We start from the raw sequence: 20,144 nt of genomic DNA, 5'->3' as shown, positions 1-20,144 counted from the left end.
TCTTCTTCATGTAGTCATGCACAAATATCTTGAATTTGAATACCTGACAATTAGAATAAAAAGAGAAACATGATGGATTACATTACACAAATATTCTAGTAAGAAGATGGCAGAGCATTAGGAGACTCAAAATTTTCCGAGTTAAGGCAGAGAGTGGTGGCTTACACCTGTAATCCCAGCACTTTGAGAGGCTGAGGTGGGCAGATCACTTGAGGTCGGGAGTTGAAGACAAGCCTGATCAACATGGTGAAACCCCATCTCTACTAAAAATATAACAATTAGCCGGGCATGGTGGCAGGCACCTGTAATCCCAGCTACTCAGGAGGCTGAGGCAGGAGAATCATTTGAACTTGGGAGGCACAGGTTGCAGTGAGCCGAGATCGCCGACACTGCACACTCCATCCTCGGCAACAGAGCGAGAGTGTCTCGAAAAAAAAAAAGACTGAGTTAAAAATGCCAACAGTAATTTATCATGCATGTCTTAAAGACGTTCAGAAGAATATTATTGGAGATGTTATTATAGCCAGTTCATAACTAATAAAGACACATTCTTTATATGACATAAAATATAATTTCCTTTATGAATATGGGTGCAAAAATCAATAAAATACTAGCAAACTGAATCTAGCAACTATAAAAAGGTTTATACATCATGACTAAGTAGAATTTATAGCAGAAATGCAAGGTTGATTCAACAAATAAAAAGCAACGTTAACAATAGACCATATAGAAAAAATAAAGTACAGGCCGGGCGCGGTGGCACAAGCCTGTAATCCCAGCACTTTGGGAGGCCGAGGCGGGTGGATCACGAGGTCAAGAGATCGAGACCATCCTGGTCAACATGGTGAAACCCCGTCTCTACTAAAAATACAAAAAATTAGCTGGGCATGGTGGCGCGTGCCTGTAATCCCAGCTACTCAGGAGGCTGAGGCAGGAGAATTGCCTGAACCCAGGAGGCGGAGGTTGCGGTGAGCCGAGATCGCGCCATTGCACTCCAGCCTGGGTAACAAGAGCGAAACTCCATCTCAAAAAAAAAAAAAAAAGAAAAAAGAAAGTACAAAAATCACACAATCATCTCAAAAGACACAGAAAGAATATTTAACAAAATTCAGAGCCCTTTCATGATAAAAACAATGGGCAAACTAGGAACAAAAAGAAAGTTCCTCCACCTGAAAAAGGAGGAAGGAAATTGGCTGTCTGTAACAAACCAGACTGATTGCAGGCTAGTCTTCCTTTGCATAGAGGTATAACTTTGTAACTTCAGCCTAGCCTCTGATTGGATGCTTTTTGCATCAATGTTTGCACAGGAGCGTGACCTCGTAACTTCACTTGTCTTTGGTTGGCTGCTTTCTGCAATTGTGGGTTACCACTTCATTTACGCGAGGTGAGCATGAAGTGGCCAATGGGAAGCTTCTAGAGGGTATTTGGATCCAAGAAGATTCTGTATTCGGGCTTTGAGCCGCTGCTCATGTCGCTCCCACACAGAGCATACTTTCATTTTCAGTAAGTCCCTGCTTTTCTTTTGTTGCTTCATTCTTTTTTTGCTTTGCTGGGCGTTTTGTCCAATTTGTTCAAAACGCCAAGAACCTGGACCACTTTCAGTCATGACTCTATACCGGTGACAGTATCATTTAGTTATTGGTAGTGGCTTAAGGTAGCAAACGTCCCTTTGTGGTAAGTTTACTCCGAGAAAAATCCTTAAAAAACAAATCAGAAACAAAAAGTGGCGTCCCAGGGATTTGGATTCAGGAGCAGAATTAGGTGCGGAGAAGGCGGAGCCTTAGGGGTTTGTGGGCGGAGCTGCACAGGGTTTGGGCAGGGATCTCTGCTCCCGCTTGGCACTACGCGGCTCCTCTCGGCTCCCTGTCGGCTTCCGCTCGTCTGTTCGGCTCCTGCTCCGGAAGGGTGCGAGGGAGCGAGTCCTGCGCATGCGCTCTCAACTCCTACTGCTCTCAGGGCTGCTTTTAGCTTCGTGTTTTCACTTCCTTCTTCCCAGAGCCGTTTCCGGGTCGCTGCTTTCTCTATTGTCTGAGACAGGCGGCCTCGCGCTGTGCAATTTCTGGGTCTTTTGTTGCTTTTGGTGCAGGCTAATAAAGTTTTTCTTTCTTTAATTTTTTTCTTCTACTTTTAACGGGAGAAATTAACTCCCTAGAGCCGCCGGGGATTGGCCGCGCTGCCTGGGCCGGAGAGCTTCTCCGGCCGGGGAGCGCCGTGGGAAGGGGCTCGAGCGACCAGGGCCTGGCGAGGCCGGGGGGTGGGGGGGGGCGGGGGTCTTAGGGGACGGCGGGGCTACTCTTGGGAGCGCCCCTGTCCCGCTGGCGGCGCGCCGGTTTTAAATAGCATCTTTCGGACTTGTCTCCGCGGCCCCAGTCCCCGACCTCGGCGCTGCCTGGGCTCCCGCAGCCTCTCCCTAATTCTCCAAACGACCACCTCACGGATTCCTTAGTAAGTGTGTACGAGGCCTCTGCGGCGAGAGGGATCCATTTCAGCCATTCTAGAAGTTAGGGCCGCGGGGAGCAGGGCGGGGGTGGGAGAGCCCTGCGGGAAAGGTGGACCCTTGGTGGACGCTCCCTCGACACTGGCCGCGGGAATGAACCCCGCTTCTTTTATTCCTTGAGTTTTGCGTTTTTCATTGACTGTTACAATGTCTAAGTGGGGGATTAAGAGGAAGGTGCAGAAACAGCTGGAAAAGATGCCCAAGGGGGTCGGCTTCGATTTTAGCTGGTCTCATTTGGCGTTGGCATCATCAGGGCTGGAGCCGCCTCTGAAACTGCCCATGGAGCTGTCCAGCCCTCCCCAGCCCACGTCTCCACCCCACTTCTCCTGACCCCTTTTGCTGATAACTTAATTAGGCAAAAATTCCTTGTGTGAGGTCATCTTTATGTTCTCTTAGCACCACAGCTCTCCTGTGTTTGGTGTGATTATGAATGACAATGTAATTTTTTTCTCTTAACAGTGGATCGCAGCTCCAAGAGGAGGCAGGTGAAGCCTTTGGCAGCTTCTCTGCTGGAAGCTCTCGATTATGATAGTTCAGATGACAGTGATTTTAAAGTTGGAGATGCCTCAGGTAAATATTTCCTTCTCTCTTCCCCTTTCCCAGCTTTCTGGAGTTGGGTTTGTTTTTAGACATTTCTTTTTTTAATCGGTTTTGATTAAAATGCCAATTTTAAGTGAAAGCACATACACTTCATTTATTTTGTCCATTTGATTTCCCATTTGCCTTTAGATCCTGTCACTAGACCTATCATTGCTTCTGTTTTCCTCAGAGATAATTAGCAGTCAGGGGAAGAACTTTTTCCAAAGATATAAAAGGATTTTCTTTATTTTACACCTTAAAATATGTTTATGTTATAGAGGAAAAAACTGAAAGATATCCTGAAGTAGAAAAGTATCCTGAGAGGTGTGTGGACCATGAATAGTTCTTGAGCAGGGTTCTTCTGTTTTCAGTTCACTTGGCATTCTCTGAGGGAAGTTTCGCTTTTTTGTTTATTAGCTCTTTTACTAGAATAAAATTGACCAGAGTAAGAGTTGCATTTTAAATTATAGTAGGTGGTGGACCTTGTGGATTGGGCTTTTCAGAAATCTCTGAAGTTTATGCCATGCATACTTGCTCACTATATTTAGTAATTTTAAAAACTTTTTTTAAAGGTCTTATAATCATATTGTACTAAATTGGAAAACAGAAAAGTGTGGTTTTCCTTTGTATCTTCTGTTCAATGCACCTGATGTGTATAATATATACAGTTTCAATTGAAGGAATCTGAGAAACATAAAAATTACGTTTAAGTATTTTATGGGAAAAAAATACTGATATATGAACAATAAAAATTATTTGTAATTCCACTTATTTTGAAAATTTAAAGTGAGATGAAAATTTAAATAAAGTGATAAAAGCCTTTCCAATTTCATCTCTTCATCAGTTTTTAAATATCTTTCCAGAGAGTTTGCTGTGCTTAGTCACATCTCTCCTTCCTCTGGTTTTCTCTTCTCCTTTTCCTGCTAGGGATGGTAGGAAGGGATGAATTAAATTGTGTTGTATTACTGTTGCTACTTTTAGTAGCATTAACAGCAGAATTTGCATTGTGATTTACTGATAACTTTTTGTTTGCATAGTCTCATTTAGTTTTCACAGTAACTAAGTGAAGGAGATACAATTTTACAGGTAACAGGGGTATTGAGTTTACAGAACTGGCTTGAGGTCACTCAGTCAGATCCAATGGATTTGACTTCAGAATTGAGTCTGTTTATCTGCTTAGATCCTAAGAGTTGACTGATTGAATCTTAAACAGAAACTTTGGATATTTGGTTACTAATTGAATTCATCCCTAGCAATCTAAAATTGATGTTTATCTTGATTAACTGTTTTTTTTTTTTTTTTTTTTTTTTAAACCTTTGCTTCTTGACTCTTTATCTCCCATTTAGTTGGTTTGCTGATGTTTGGTATTTCCAAAGAAGGGAAGGGGAAAAGAGAGGAGGTAAAATTTAAATCTTAGTTCTCTTGGTAAAGACCTTGGCAGATAAGAATATTCTTGGCTAGGATGTAGTTTTGGTTTGTTAGGGTTGTGGTTGTAAACTTTGACGAACATAGTTGGATCTCGGAAGATATGAGTTCTTTGAATATCATTGTGGGAACAATTCTAAAACTTATATTAAGTGTTACATATTTATGTGACAATATTGGCCTTATGGACAATTTGTTTTTAAGATTTGTTTATTGAGATGGAGTATTCACAGGTATCACTTCTTTTTCAAGTGGTAAAACAATCTGATATAAACATAAAGTATTTTCTCAAAATATTTTATGATATCGAGCTAAGTATTGACCTTGTTGAATCCTAATTATAGTTGAAGAGAACTGTTATTTGTGAAAAATGATAGGATGAGTTTTGTTAGGTTGATATATCTCTGTATCCCCTAAATACACTAAAATTATTTACTTCCTCTTCCCTCTTAAAACATCTAGTATGCTGCACTTAAAATTTACCTTCCTGGCCCTGGGGAGCTTCAATTTGCGACCTGTGGTCTCAGGTCACAAATTTATATGTATAGTTCTTGGTATTTATTGTAAAAGGGAATTTAGAAGAAAATTTTGTTTAAAATGATTAGTTGTCAACAGAAATTGAATCATATTTTTGACTCTTGTTTTAGGTGCATTGATGCTCCTCATAGCTGAGATATTGGCTCTAGATTACCATTGTTTTCTGTTTGCATCTTTTCTGTGCCTGAGATAGTATATATGTAGTTGGAGTCTTATAGAAGATAAGACGTTAGTCCTGTCACTGGTTTTCAAACGTGTTGAAGTTATGCGTTCTCAGCCCTACTTATGAATAGGAGATTAAATTGGAAGTAGAGACATGGTAGCTAAACATTTGTCTAATCACATCTTCTTTCAAAACAACTTCTAGAAATGACTTACTGAATGAACTACAGACTTCCTTAGAACTTAATATTAAAGTGGTTAGATTGGTTGGCCTTAATTTTGACTAACTGGATTCTGTGGATTAATTTCATCTTACCTTCATCTTGAAATCTGAAATTCTGACTATAAAACTTTTTGTATTTGTTTGGTTTTAAGAATAAATATAGAAAACATTTAAAGATAAACATAATTTAATTCTATCGTAAAATGGAAACAAATCAACATTGCTAAAGAATGACCCACCAATCCCACTCCTGACACCAAAAAACAAACAAACAAATAAAAGAATGACCCACCAATAAGATTGGCACATGATTATTGACAAAGTTAACGATTATGATCCTCTACCTTTAGAAAATTACGAAACCAAAAATAGTTTATATTTTATTTTTAATGCAAAAGTAAAAGTAAGTTTCTCATTTTTGATTGAAAGCAATCAATAAATAAAGTTTGAAATGAATAAGTCCTAAAATAGGGTATATATGTATTAGAATTATGGTGATAACCACCAGAAGAACCATATGTAGAAATGTTAGGTTGAAACATATGGAATTACCAGTTTTGTAGGTCCAAAACAGTCAAATATTGGCAATTTTGTGGTTTGACCTAGTTAAAAGTGTTTACATTTGAGATTGGGCATAGGACTGGGGATAGGATAGGAGACTTATTTACATTTAGTTATCTGCTACATTAATTGAATGTTTTAAAGAATGTTTACATCTTTTTAAAGATGCAGACATGTATTACTTTTATTAAGCAGATGATTAGCCATGCCCTCTACCCCTATCCCCCACTAGCCAGAATAAAATTGGGTTGATTTTAGATCTTGATCAATGGTTTAGTTAGGTCATATTGCCAGGAAATAATTTAATGAGAAGAGTCAGCCTGAGACTTTGGTGGTATTTTGTGCTTAATCTGACTTTGAATAAATGGACCAAGATGTGTTCATTGACAGTAGTTTAGCCCGTTGCTAGATGTTATGGTGAATTTACAAAACAATAGTAATAATGCTAGAATAAATAAGTAAAATAACATGTAAATAAAATAAAAATTAGAATAATTAAATAAAATAATTGATGCAAAGGATGATTGATCACTTGTGTAGTTCAGGTCTTTCATAGGAAATGGGATTAGTTTATAGGATTGATGTAGAACAATTTCATTGAGGAGATAAGAGGAACTATGAACAGAAAGAGATTTAGATAGACAGCAATCTTGGTAAAGGAAGAATTAAAAGTAGTGAGACTTGGAAATGTTCTTTATATTTGGGGATCAGGGTTGAGTTAAAGTAGAAGAGATAAGCCTGGAAAAGTAGAATAAGGTTAAATTGAGGCCTTATGTACGAGTAGAGGGTTTCTCAGCTGTGGTACTATTGGCATTTTATGTTGGATAATTTTTTGTTGTGGAGGCTTGTCCTGTATGCCAGTAGCATCTTTCCTACCTGCCCCAGCCTCACCTCTACCCCCACTCCCACTCTTTTGGCAACTGTTGTTTCCAGACATTGCCAGAAGTCCTCTGTGGGAAAAAAATGACCCCATTTGAGAGGCACTGGCTTAGAGTTACCCATAAAAACCTAAGGTGACATAGCTGGAACTAGATTCAGAAGTAGAGGATGAGTTGTGTTGACTGATTGGCTGTCTTCAAGACATACACAGTTTTGGTCAAACATAGCCCCAAGATAGCTCTTAATAACCAGTAGAATAGTGATCGGTCTGTTATCTATTGTGTATATTTATAGCACAAATACTGCTGTACCAGATCAATGAACAGAATTAGATTGATGAAATTGATGAACAAATTTATATTGCATATGTTGTATATTAACATAAAATTAATTAAATTATATTGAGTTTGTTATGGGGAGAATATTGGATATAATGATATTGATGGTTGATATTAATTAAGTTAATTTTTATTTTATTTATTGTAAAGGGAATCTTGAAGGTTGGTTTTTTAAATTCTAATTTTAAAGTGTATTTTATTTTTGGCCATTACCACTCAACGGAGTTTTTAAAAATTCTGTAACTGTAAAAAATTTCTTAATTGTTAGTTGAAATAGCTATTGCTTGGAGAGATTCTGATATATTATATGTTTGAAAAAGGTTATCTTTTATTTAAACAAATGGAAAGTAGGATTTCAATTTTAAAGATTTTTTTCAAATTTAAGAAAGGTTTATTGTAGACTTGAAATTAACTCTGTCTTTCTGCCTAAGATAGATTTATTTGAAGTATCTGGCTCATTTCTCCAGTCTATTATTTCTTTTTTTCGTTTCTTTATTATTATTATTTTGAAACATGGCACAGAGTCATTCTTTGATTTTATAGTAATAGGAATTTTTTTGTATGCCGAAAAAAATAGCCAAGGACCTTGATTTTTCTCATTTTTGTTATTACCCAGCTATTCTTATAATAACTAAATGTGGATTTTATCTTCATCCCTCCAGTGCATATGTACAAAAAAGAAATAATGACTAATCAGTTGAAGAAGTTATTTTTGAGAGATCAGAGAAAGATAAAATTTGATATATTGCTGATCCCTGTAGTTGGAGTCTGAGTAATGTACTGTATTTGGAGAATGAGGGGTTAGGTAAGCTATTAGAACTTGGTTTTGCAGAAAAATGTCCATTTTTCTAATAATAGTTAACAAACGTGAAACATTGAAATATTTTTTAAAAGTTGCTTTTTATTCAGCATGGTTATAAATCAAAAACACATCAAGGAGTCTCAATTTACCTCTGATTTGAAAAAATAATTAATTAGTTGGCATTGGCAACAACCAAAACAAAATCACGAAAATCTCTGACATTTTGTAAAATTTATCAAGTAATAGCAAAGTTGGATTGGTCTGAATTTTGATCAGCTTACCTATACTTCTGCCCCAGTTAATCTTGTGTCTGTCATCAAGTTTTGAATGGTAAAAAGCCTTCTAGAAGGTTGATCCAGAAGAAAAGTACCTTTTCTTTCATCTTGATTTTCTAGCTCTCTTAACTACGGCATTGCTTCCATTTTAGAGCCTAAGGTGTTTCAGTTTTCTTCAGTTAGTGTGCGTAAGAGATCCTTCTGTGTCTTAGAAGTGTTTAGTCAACTCCGGTTATTATTTATTAAATCATTTTAAAATGTCTAGAGATTATTATTGTTATTGTTATTTTTACCAGATGTGATTTTTCTTGGTAGGTTGGGTTAAATTGCTTGAGTGGTTTACAAAATCATAATTTTCTTAATGCTCTGGAGACTGGAAAGAAGTCAGTTGTTTGTGAGTAATATTGGGTCTGCACTCTTGAAATTCAAGAAGCTCAAAAATCTAAGTGTTTTATAAGGTTGACACAAAGTTACTTGATGGCAAAACCTAACAGAAACTGATAGGAGTTTATTTGTATTATTTATTTCTCATACTCTGTAAATATTTGTATTTTTCTTTGCAGAAATAATGTGTTTGATTATAGGATAATACCATAGAGTTCACTGAGGGTATTAGTGTAACATATGGTGCATATGCCATGTTACCCTTGGAAAATCTGAGAAATTATGAATTCTGAAACACATCTGGCTCTTAAAGCTTCAGATAGGGAATTGCTGACCTGTGTGATAATGCTCTTGTGTCCCGTGCAAGGTTGTTAAGTGTTTTTTTCAGAACGGTCCCTAATAAGCTATGGATACCTACATGACAGTTGTGAGATTGATAATGATTTCTTAGAGTCAGTCAGTATCTGTTATAAATGTTAGTGTTTATTTTTTATGTAATTTTACTTGCAGGATATTTTTGTTATCAGTCATTTGTATATGACTTATGAGGTTCACTAGATACCAGATACTAGTTACAGACAGCTTCCCTTACTTTTAGTGCTCAGTTAATTACAGAGGTTAAGTCTAGTTAAGTTAATAGAAATTAAAATTATGTGGAAACACTTTACTTTTTCCACCATTTTATCATTACCTTTTTCTTGGCTGTAAGTACAAAAAAATTCATCATCCTGTGGATTTTTTGGTATTGGCTAAGAATTGACTCGTTTCTTCTCTACCTCCTCCTGCTCCCTGTCCTTTTTCCCTCCTCCCATTTATTTCTCTCTTCACTTATTTTAGATTGTTACTTATTTGATTGGGTACAAAGAGAATGCTTAGAAGGTTACTGAGTAGTGTTAGGTTGAGAGGGACTGGGCTGCCTTAGGTAGGAATGGAAGAAACTTGCTAGAAAGCTTATAGTCCTCTGTGAGCTCTTTAATGTCCTCTGCCTAACTTTTCAGTAACCTCTGTGACTGCTCATTTTCAGGATGGATTGCTTTATTCATCAGTTTCTTCCATTCTAGAACCTATAGTAGTTACTGTCTAGAATTTTTGAAAGTATAGTGACCCTTAGTGATATGAAGAGTATTCTAATAAACAGGAAAATTGATAATTTATCTTGCAACTTCCTTTTTCTGTGCCATTGCTATTGTCTCTTTTCTCTTTTGACCTGTGTTCTTGGTATTCCTAAAATTTGTTTGGTATATTAAGGATCTGGTATAAGTTGACTCTCATAAATAGCTATGCTCATTTTGCTGGGTAGAATAAAATAAGCAGTTTTATGGGTGAGATTTATCTTGTTTTGGTTGTGACTCAATACTTATAAGTCCATATAGTCTATAAAAGATGTTTAAGGGAGGAAGAATTTTGTCTGTATTATATCAGTAAAATTAAAATCAAGTGCCTAATCTTAAAAGAAGCACGTTTACTTTAAAAAATAATTGCCTCTTCAGTACCAAACATTGCCATATGACACAAAATAGTGCTTCTCTTTTTAAAGCATATTTTAATTTAGGGTTATCTATATTCATCTTCATTAGTGCTATACTGAACTAAAACCATTGTATCAACTTCATTGATTTATTATTTGATCAGGTTGGGAATGTCTACCATTCTTTGACTTAAATTTGTTTATATTGTTTTACAAGTTACTCACAGATTTTGGTGGTTTCATTTGTGTCAGCGTTGTGTGTGTGTGTGTGTATGTATATACATATGTGTGGTTTTTTTTTTCTCATATTTTCAACAGATTCTGAAGGGAGTGGTAATGGAAGTGAAGATGCTTCAAAGGACAGTGGAGAAGGTTCCTGTAGTGATTCTGAAGAAAATATTTTAGAAGAAGAACTGAATGAAGATATTAAAGTAAAAGAAGAACAACTTAAAAATTCTGCAGAGGAAGAAGTACTATCATCAGAAAAACAATTAATTAAAATGGAAAAGAAGGAGGAAGAAGAAATTGGAGAAAGACCTAGAAAGAAAAAGGAGAAAGAGAAGGAAAAAGAAAAGGAAAAGGAGAAAGAAAAGGAGAAAGAGAAGGAAAGAGAGAAGGAAAAAGAAAAAGCAACAGTATCTGAGAATGTGGCTGCTTCTGCTACTACCACCACACTAGCCACAAGTCCTCCTGCTGTTAACACATCCCCTTCTGTTCCTACTACAACAACTGCTACAGAGGAACAAGTCAGCGAGCCAAAAAAATGGAACCTTCGGCGAAACCGACCACTTCTGGATTTTGTGTCCATGGAAGAACTGAATGACATGGATGACTATGACAGTGAGGATGACAATGATTGGCGACCTACTGTAGTGAAGAGAAAAGGGAGATCTGCATCTCAAAAAGAGGGAAGTGATGGAGACAATGAGGATGATGAAGATGAGGGAAGTGGGAGTGATGAAGACGAGAATGATGAAGGCAATGATGAAGATCATAGTAGCCCTGCCAGTGAAGGGGGTTGCAAGAAGAAGAAGAGTAAAGTTCTTAGCAGAAACAGTGCTGATGATGAGGAACTGACCAATGATAGCCTGACCCTATCTCAAAGCAAGAGTAATGAGGTAGATCAACCCAATTTTTATATCTGTCTGTCTGGGGAAAAGGGAATTCTTCTCTAAATCACTCTACACGTTGTATTAAGTGGCTTCCTTGAACTCCTATTTATAGACGGCTGTGGGAGTGAATGAGCACCCTAACTGTAACATTTTTTCATTTGGTCAACAGACTTTTATTAAACATCTACTATTTGTCACCGTTCTCAAGGAGTTCACAATCTTTGTCCTCAAGGAGAAATATTTAGAGAAATATTTTTATATCCTTAGACTTGGGAAATGACAAAGTTTTCTATTCTCTTTTTTATCCCTTTACTCCTTTGTTCACAGGACTGCTGAATGGTGCTGAGTGGATTATGAAAACAAAGGTCACCTTTCTTTCAACTTGGTTAGGTCCATATCCACATTAAAATGTAGGCCTTTAGAATACCTTAGAGCAGGGCAACAAACAGTCTGATGATTTTCTCAAACTTACAGAGATTCATTTTAAAGATTAATTCCTTTACCAGTTGTAGCACTCGTCATCTTTTTACTCACTAAATCTTTGGCTTTATGTGTATGGGACTTACACATAAGTATGAACTATTTTTACATATGTTTAGTAATTAAGTTCTGTCTACAAAGAAATGGAAAAAAACCCCAAACATTTCCATCATAAAACAGACATTTTTGTAATAAAACTACAGTAATGACTCAGTGTTTCTACTTGAAGTTCTACTACTGAAAGTTAGGTATATCCATTGATCTCAGAGATGCATCTTTCAAGACTCTTCAGTCAAACACATTTGTGTCTCTTTGTCTATGTGTTTTTGTACATGTTTTTCTTCAAAAGAAAGATTGAGTTGTTGTCTTAACATGTAGATGTATCTGTTACATCACATGTAGAACTGTAATTATTAGTTCTGTCATTTCTGTTAATGTGTTTATAGTCACCAAAATTTATTTCTTTACCAAACACTTATTTTTTTTCCATATCATTGAAGTAAGTTAAACTGATATAAATTTTTTTTTCTCTTATGCTTTATTTGTTCTTTCATGTTTTTCTGCCTACAAATTTTATATAGCAGTGATTATCTATTTTAATTGTTTTGCTTAAAAATATGGCGATTTTCTTACCAAAATAATCTATAGCAGGCTGTGAGGTTATCAGTGGAGATGAGACAGCAGTTTATATTTGGATTATAAACATTGCTTAACTTCTGAAACCAATATTTTATATGAAAAATGTTGCCTGCCTTCAGTGCTATTCTAGTTCTTATCTTTAAAGGGAAGTTGTCACTTGGAAAACAGTATAATATTTTTAATGATATAGCACAGGCAGTTCCATATTGTCAATGCTGTCTTAAAGAAACAGGCATGGAAAAATCTAATTGTTTGGATTTAATTTAGGCATGCATTCAGTTTATTTTATAGCACTTAATACTCTGTATCTAATGAATAAGTTTACTTTTGACAACTTCACTTCTTCATTTTTATTAGGTTGATACTCTTAGAAGTAGTCCAGCTAATGATGGAGGCGGTGTGGATCAGATTTACGCCAAAGTGTGGGGGACATCTGCATATGTTTAGAAATTTGCCATGTAAAATGTGTACAGTATTTGTTTATTAAACCTGTACTTCATTAGTACTGCTTAAGAGGTTGTAGACTAACGTTTATGATGCATTTAAAGTCTACATGTTGTTCAGTTTTTTTCTTCTCATTAGAAGACACTTCAGTTAATAATGGGACTTTTTTTTTTTTTTTTTTTTTTTGGAGGTGAAGTCTTGCTCTGTAGCCCAGGCTGGGAGTGCAGTGGTGCGATCTTGGCTCATGGCAACTTCTGCCTCCAAAGTACTGGTTCAAGCAATTCTCTTGCCTCAGCCTCCCCAGTTCTGGGATTACAGGCATGTTCCACCATGCCCAGCTAAATTTTGTATTTTTAGTAGAGATGGGGTTTCACCATGTTGGCCAGGCTGGTCTTGAACTCCTGACCTCATGATCTGCCTGCCTCAGCCTCCCAAGTGCTGGGATTACAGGTGTGAGCTACCACGCCTGGCAATAATGGGACCTTTTATGTTTAGGTTAGTAGTCCCAAACACAAACACATTCCAGGAATGAGATTCCAAAGCACTTAAAAGTGCACATGTAGAAGAGATCATAAAAAGTTAATTTTTCTCTTAACTTTCTACTTAAAAGCTTGAGTCATTTTCCCCACAACTCTATTATTTAAGCTTTACAGTAATTTTTTGATGATTTTAGTTATTTAAATTATGTCCCTCAAATTAGATAATTACATTTTAATTAAACTAATTGTGATTATTATATATTTAGATTTCTTATTTGTATGATCTTGATTTTGTAAAAAGATGATTAAAGCTAGTCCTTGTTGCCTGTGGCCAGTGTTTGGGTCTTAATCTTCCTGGTTATTTTAGCTAGTTATAATTTCCTTATCTATACATAGTTAAGTATATATTTGATTATATTTGAAGTTTGATTTTTCCCTTCTTTTACTTTGTTTTCAGAAACTATATTGTTTGTAGAGATAGCTGAAAATGTAGCTTTAGAAGCACATAATAGAAATATGTAATTATATATTATATATTATGTATATATATATAATTATACCATATTTAGTTTATAAGCAGGCATTTTTCTTGGCTGCTACGTTAAGTTCATTTGTAGCGAAATGATGACCTGAAACTTTCATAATTTTGAAGTTTATTTTGAAGATATTTATTTTAGCAGGGCCCTCTTATAATTATTGCTCTTAATGGCTTTAACATACCTATGCTGCAGACCCTGAAATACTCTAGAGCAATGATTCTCAAATTGTTGTAGTTGTTGTTTTTTGAGACAGGGTCTCACTCTGCCCAGGCTAGAGTACAGTAGTATGATCTCAGCTCACTGCAACCTCCACCTCCTGGGTTCAAGCAGTTCTCCTGCCTCAGTCTCCCGAGCAGCTGGGACTACAGGTGCATGCCAGAATGCTCAGCTAATTTTTGTATTTTTAGTAGAGATGGGATTTCACCATGTTGGCCAGGCTGTTCTCCAACTCCTGACCTCAAGTGGTTCACCCGCCTTGGCCTCTCAAAGTGCTGGGATTACAGGCATGAGCCACCACACCTGACCTAATTTTAAAATTAAAAAAAAATTTTTTTTTTGAAACAGAGTCTTGCTTTGTTGCCCAGACTGATGTGCAATGGTGTGATCATGGCTAACTGCAACTTTGACCTCCCAGGCTCAAGCAATTCTCTCACCTCAGCCTTTGGAGTAGCTGGGACTACAGGTGTATGATCACAGCTGGCTAATGCTTTTATTTTTATTTATTTTTTTTTTTTCGTAGAGACAGCGTCTTATGTTGCCAAGGTTGGTGTCAAATTCTTGACCACAAGCTATCCTGCTTCAGCCTTCCAAAATGTTGGGATTACAGGTGTACCACACATTGCCCCTTTACAGTTTTAAAAACTATTGAGGACAACCATTAATATTTATGTAGATTATATCTGTTGATATTTACCATTTCAAATTAAAACTGAGGAAGCACACAAGTTGTCAAATCCCAATTCATGTAGTGTCTGGAAAAATTCACGTTACTCCCATAAGAGAAAGAGTGAAAAAGACAATGTCTTAGTATCATTATGAAAGTAGCATTTACCTTGTGTACCTGCTGAAAGAGAGTTCACTGGACCACATCTTCAGGACTGCTGCTCTAGAACTGGGCATTAGATAAACTGCGTTTTCTGCAGATGGCCACCTGTTTTTGTCAACGGCCTTACGGTATTTTTTGAATTTAGTACAGTCTGAAGAATCCCTTTGAAATGTGGTTATATGTCTTTTTCAGCCATTAATCTTGCAGCTTTGAGATTCCTTAACATTATCTTGCCCTTTAGTTTTCTGAGGTATGTTTTTTGGGGAAGGCAGTGTAGTATTTTCAGAAATGGTTTCCATTTTCAAGATTTTGAAACTAAACTTTTGGATGAGAATTAATACATGACAGAAAATTATGTCAATAGAAGTGGCATTTTGATTTGTAAAAGAAGAGCTCTTTTTTCACAGAAAATAATATTAGAGACAGTTTGGATTTTGGATTACTGCCCTATAAAGGTCACTTTATGTTCTTTGCTGAGTAGAATTTTTTTTTTCCATTAAAGGCTCTGTTAAAAGTATTAGATGTCATTGTCATTAAGAAATTCACCTGATTTTTGCAAATTAAAATGCACAAATTTTACCAAAATTTATAAATATCCACATCTATTTGGGACTTCAGACTTATTAATCAGTTGCCTTTTTACACATTGCAAAATGGAACAAATTGCTCTGAGTCCTAAAAAAAAGTCAGTTCTGTAACATTGTGTAAATATTGAGATTCATGAGAAATAATCTTTTCTCAAAACTTAGAGGAAGCATAATTGGTCAAGCTTTTTGGTATAATTTTTTCTTTAGGGCAGTAGGAGTCTTTTAATTTTGATTTTACAGGAAGAATGCTGGAAGTTTCTTGTATTAAATATGGGATTTAGATAAAATTTAGCCTATTGTGTATATCATTTACAATCATACATGGAATATATATATAAATGATCAGTAAGCATATTTTAGAGCCTGTGGAGAATATCGATCAGTATTATCATTTTTAGGGTAAGTTTTAAATCCTGATGGAAAGAGTGAAATAATTTACTTTAAGTAATGATTGGTTTATTCATATAGTATCATTTATTCTTATAATTTCATTGATTACATTAAATTATTCCATTACATTAAAGTTATTTTCTAGGTGGTACTTTTATTTTTTACCATTCAAAACCTATTTTTCTGATTTCTATTTTTACGTAAAACCGTATTTTAGAAATTTTATGTTAAAAACTTCAGCTTAACTAGTTTCTCTAAAACCTTGAAAGATTGTATACATCTTCAGAAATATACTAACAACAGTTGATAATAAATCAGTTTTGTATTGATCTGATCATAAGTGTGCTTAAACCTATGTTTTATCTGTTAAAGAAAAGTGAGATCATCTTTTTTTTTTAAGGAGGGTGCATTAGATTTTCCCATTGAAACATTGTCTGCCAGCCGTTTGGTTAGGGAAATATTGTAACTAATTTCCCCTATTTCCCTCTTTGCCTTACATTTCTATTAAGAGCCTCAAGTCATGAAGATCAGACGGCCAGAAACATTAGTTAATGTTGTTTTCTCAGCCTGTAAATGATAATAGATGTGGAGAGAAAGTGCCATAGAGATACGATTTAGGCATTTCTGGTTTTTCTGACCCAAATGTAAAAATAGGAAAATAGAGGAATTAGAACTGCATCTTGATACAACTTTTTCTGACCCTTAGAAATTTACTTGTTTCCCATATGGGTAAACATTTTTTCCAGGGCTGATTAGTTATAATTCCACTGGAGAAATTATTGCACAGTCCACAAAGACATATAGCATCCTAATTTTCAAACTCAGATTGTTTGCTAGGTCATTTTCTAGTCTGTTATTATTATTTTTGTTAACTTAGATGTGATATTCTAGGGAAAGTCTCTTTTGGACTTACCATGGGGGTGATGTTTAAAGTAGCAGTGCTCATTGAGGCTCACAACTTTTCTTTTGGGGATCCAAGGAATTACCAGTTCATGTTCCTTTTTTTGAACCACTGTAATAAGAGGTACAGAGGAAAGGAAAAGGGAATGAACGTTTATTGAATGTCTTGTTTGTGCCAGGAACATTCTTGGCATATATTGTTAATTCTTATAACCTCATGAGGTAGATACTATTTTTATCATTGCCATTTTGCAGATAAAGAAATTACAGCTTTGAGGTTTAGTAGCAAATAAGAGGTGAGAAAGAAACTTAAGAATGTTTGATTTTAAGTAAACTTGAAACATGGCTAGTAGTATGAAAATCTGGACAGATTTTTGTTTGCTTACTCTGATACTATAAAACCAGATGACTTTTCTTTAGGATGTTTTCAGTTTTATTTGCCAGCCATTTGTTAGCCCCAAAGCTATTTTGTTTGGTTTTATAACGAAGAGAAGCAAAATACAGAACTTCGAAATACTGGAATTCTTAAGAGAAATGATACTATATTCTTGTTGACTTTTGCATTCTTTTCTGATTTGTTTCACAAATCCGCTGCAATTTTAGATGTTGTACACAAAATATATTGAAATGATTATTAATTGTGACCTTCAAGTGTGTTCAAGTGTCACTTACAAATTGCTATTGAAATGATGTCTCCAAATGTTATTTTTGGATATTGATTGAGTTTAAAAGAATATAAAAATATAAAAATAAAATATATGAAATATATTGTGAAACAAAATAGATTTAATGAGTGTATGGTATGGAACTAATTTATTAAATTTATTTCTAAATATTGTTAGGTTCATAAATAAAAATGTATAGACCCAAGTGCCATCTTTTATTATATGTAATGTTAAACATAATCTATTAAATATGCATGAATCATTTTCTGGTTAACTTATTTAAAGTTAAAATCCATAATGCAGGGGCCGGGCACGGTGGCTCACACCTGTAATCCCAGCACTTTGGGAGGCCGAGGCGGGTGGATCACAAGGTCAAGAGACCGAGACCATCCTGGTCAACATGGTGAAACCCCGTCTCTACTAAAAATACAAAAAATTAGCTGGGCATGGTGGCACATGCCTGTAATCTCAAGATCTCAGGAGGCTGAGGCAGGAGAATTGCCCGAACTCAGGAGGTGGAGGTTGCAGTGAGCCGAGATCACGCCATTGCACTCCAGCCTGGGTAACAAGAGCGAAACTCCGTCTCAAAAAAAAAAAAAAAAAATCCATAATGCAAGTTTAAATTAAAACAAGCAGACCCTCTTCTTCTGATATTTTATCTTTAAATATTTGTTTATTAATATATCTTTCTGTTTCTTTCTTTTTGAGACAGGGTCTTGCTCTGTGCCTCAGGTGGAGTGTGGTGGCACGATAATAGCTCTGCAACATTGAATTCCTAGGCTCAAGTGATCCTCCCACCTCAGCCTCCTGAGGATTTGGGACTAAGGCATGCATCACCATGCCCAGCTAATTTTAAAATATTTTGTAGAGACAGGATCTCACTGTGTTGCCGAGGCTGGTCTCAAACTCCTGGCCTCAAGTGGTCCTCCTGCCTCAGCCTCCCACAGTATTTGGGATTACTAGTATGAGCCACTGTGTCCATCCTCTTTTTTTATAGTATCACTAGCTAATATCTATATTACCAGTTTACACTAGATGTTTCTTGATAGAAACCTGATTAATAGAGTACTCTGACCCTTCTAGCAGCTAGTCAATCTGGATCCTTTTTTAGATTATTTTCTGTATCTCTGTATAGGCAGGCTCTCATGGATCTTACAGTAGTTTGATAACCTGTAATTTCTGAATTCCCCAGAATTTAAAGGAGTATAGAGTCCTTAAGTCTGCCATCACATACGCACTTGCTTATATGTTATTTTGAATTGATTTCTTCCTATTTTGTATATGTGTGTCTTGTCTCCTCTAGGTAGGATTGTAAGTTTCTAAAGTGTAAGAACCATGTCTTATATTTTTATAACACATGTTTAGGATCAGTGATTACTTTGATTACTTGTGGATTCATTTTTCCTTTCTCCTAGTTTAAGGGGAAAAGCACAATGGCAAAGCAGATGAAGAGTTGTTAGTTGCATGCCTGCTTTTTCATATCCTAGAGGATAGAGAGTGTGGAACTTGCAGAGAAGTGAAAAATTAAATAAGAGGGTGCTTATAGGGTTCTTTGACAAAGAGGTCAAATACGTATTTCTTAATAAAAATGTACTTTGAAGTTAGTAAGAGAATGGAAAACGGGGCATAAATTTGGAAGTGCATAAAATAACGTTTAAGAAATAAAGATAATTTTAGTGATTAATTATTTTTTTACTTTAAAAGTGATTTTCTGATGTATGTTAATATTTTAATATTAGGACTCGCTGATTCTTGAGAAGAGTCAAAACTGGAGTTCTCAAAAAATGGACCATATTCTGATTTGCTGTGTTTGTCTGGGAGATAATAGTGAGGATGCTGATGAAATAATTCAGTGTGACAACTGTGGCATTACAGTCCATGAAGGTAATGTTGCTTTGTTTTCTCTCTTTTTAGAAATGGCTGATTGTGGCTCTTTTACGTTTGTACTAATGTTTTTCTACAATATTTCATGGTGTTTCAGTTGAAATAATGCTAAATTATGAAAGTATGAGTACCATTTTTAGGTTATCTTGAGATGGAGTCTCGCTCTGTTGCCCAGGCAGGAGTGCCGTGGCACAATCACAGTTCACTACAGCCTCCACCTTCTGGGTTCAAGCGATTCTGCTGCCTCAACCTCCCGAGTAGCTGGGACTATAGGTTCCCTCCACCACACATGACTAATTTTTGTGTTCTTTTTTATTTTTATTTATTTATTTATTTTGAGATGCAGTCACGCTCTGTCACTCAGGCTAGAGTGTAGTGGTGTGATCTTGGCTCACTGCAACCTCTGCCTCCCAGGTTCAAGCTATTCTCCTGCCTTAGCCACCACGCCTGGCACTAGCAACAGTGTGCACCACCATGCCTGGCTAATTTTTGTATTTTTAGTAGAGATGGGATTTTACCATGTTGGTTGGGCTGGTCTCTAACTCCTGACCCCGTGATCCACCCACCTCGGCCTCCCAAAGTGCTGAGATTATAGGCGTACTACCACGCCTGGACAATTTTTGTGTTTTCAGTAGAGACGGGATTTTACCATGTTGGCCAGGCTGGTCTCAAACTCCTGACTTCAAGTGATATGCCTGCCCCAGTCTCCCAAAGTGCTGGAATTACAGCCGTGAGCCACTGCACCTACCTAGCCCCCAGGTCGTCTTAATTAAAAAAAATTTTAAAATAAGAAAATAGAATTATTTTATGGAAGTCAATATTTCTTTGAAGGTCAGTGATGGTATTGTAT

The 20,144-nt window shown here is 36.1% G+C and overlaps 1 protein-coding gene across 9 annotated transcripts in view; it reads left to right on the top strand.

Annotated features, from left to right (window-relative positions):
- The first annotated feature begins 1,435 nt into the window (after positions 1-1,435).
- Positions 1,436-20,144, top strand: part of PHF14 (PHD finger protein 14) — a 191,642-nt gene continuing 172,933 nt past the window's right edge. For 4 of the 9 annotated variants that reach the window (XM_012450733.3, XM_064380362.1, XM_012450732.2 and 1 more), the window contains exons 1-4: positions 2,288-2,445; positions 2,957-3,067; positions 10,449-11,248; positions 19,150-19,294. In XM_012450733.3, the coding sequence (XP_012306156.1) occupies position 2,445; positions 2,957-3,067; positions 10,449-11,248; positions 19,150-19,294 (1,057 nt within the window). In that variant the 5' untranslated portion in view covers positions 2,288-2,444. Of the gene's footprint in view, positions 1,504-1,980; positions 2,446-2,956; positions 3,068-10,448; positions 11,249-19,149; positions 19,295-20,144 lie in introns of those variants that run through there. The other 5 variants (XM_012450730.2, XM_012450735.2, XM_012450736.2 and 2 more) reach the window with 3 other exon arrangements.

Source organism: Aotus nancymaae, unplaced genomic scaffold (assembly GCF_030222135.1).
Source record: "Aotus nancymaae isolate 86718 unplaced genomic scaffold, 86718_ANA_hifiasm-v0.15.2.pri h1tg000025l, whole genome shotgun sequence".
Taxonomy (NCBI): domain Eukaryota; kingdom Metazoa; phylum Chordata; class Mammalia; order Primates; family Aotidae; genus Aotus; species Aotus nancymaae.
This window is presented reverse-complemented; position numbering and strand designations above follow the sequence as displayed.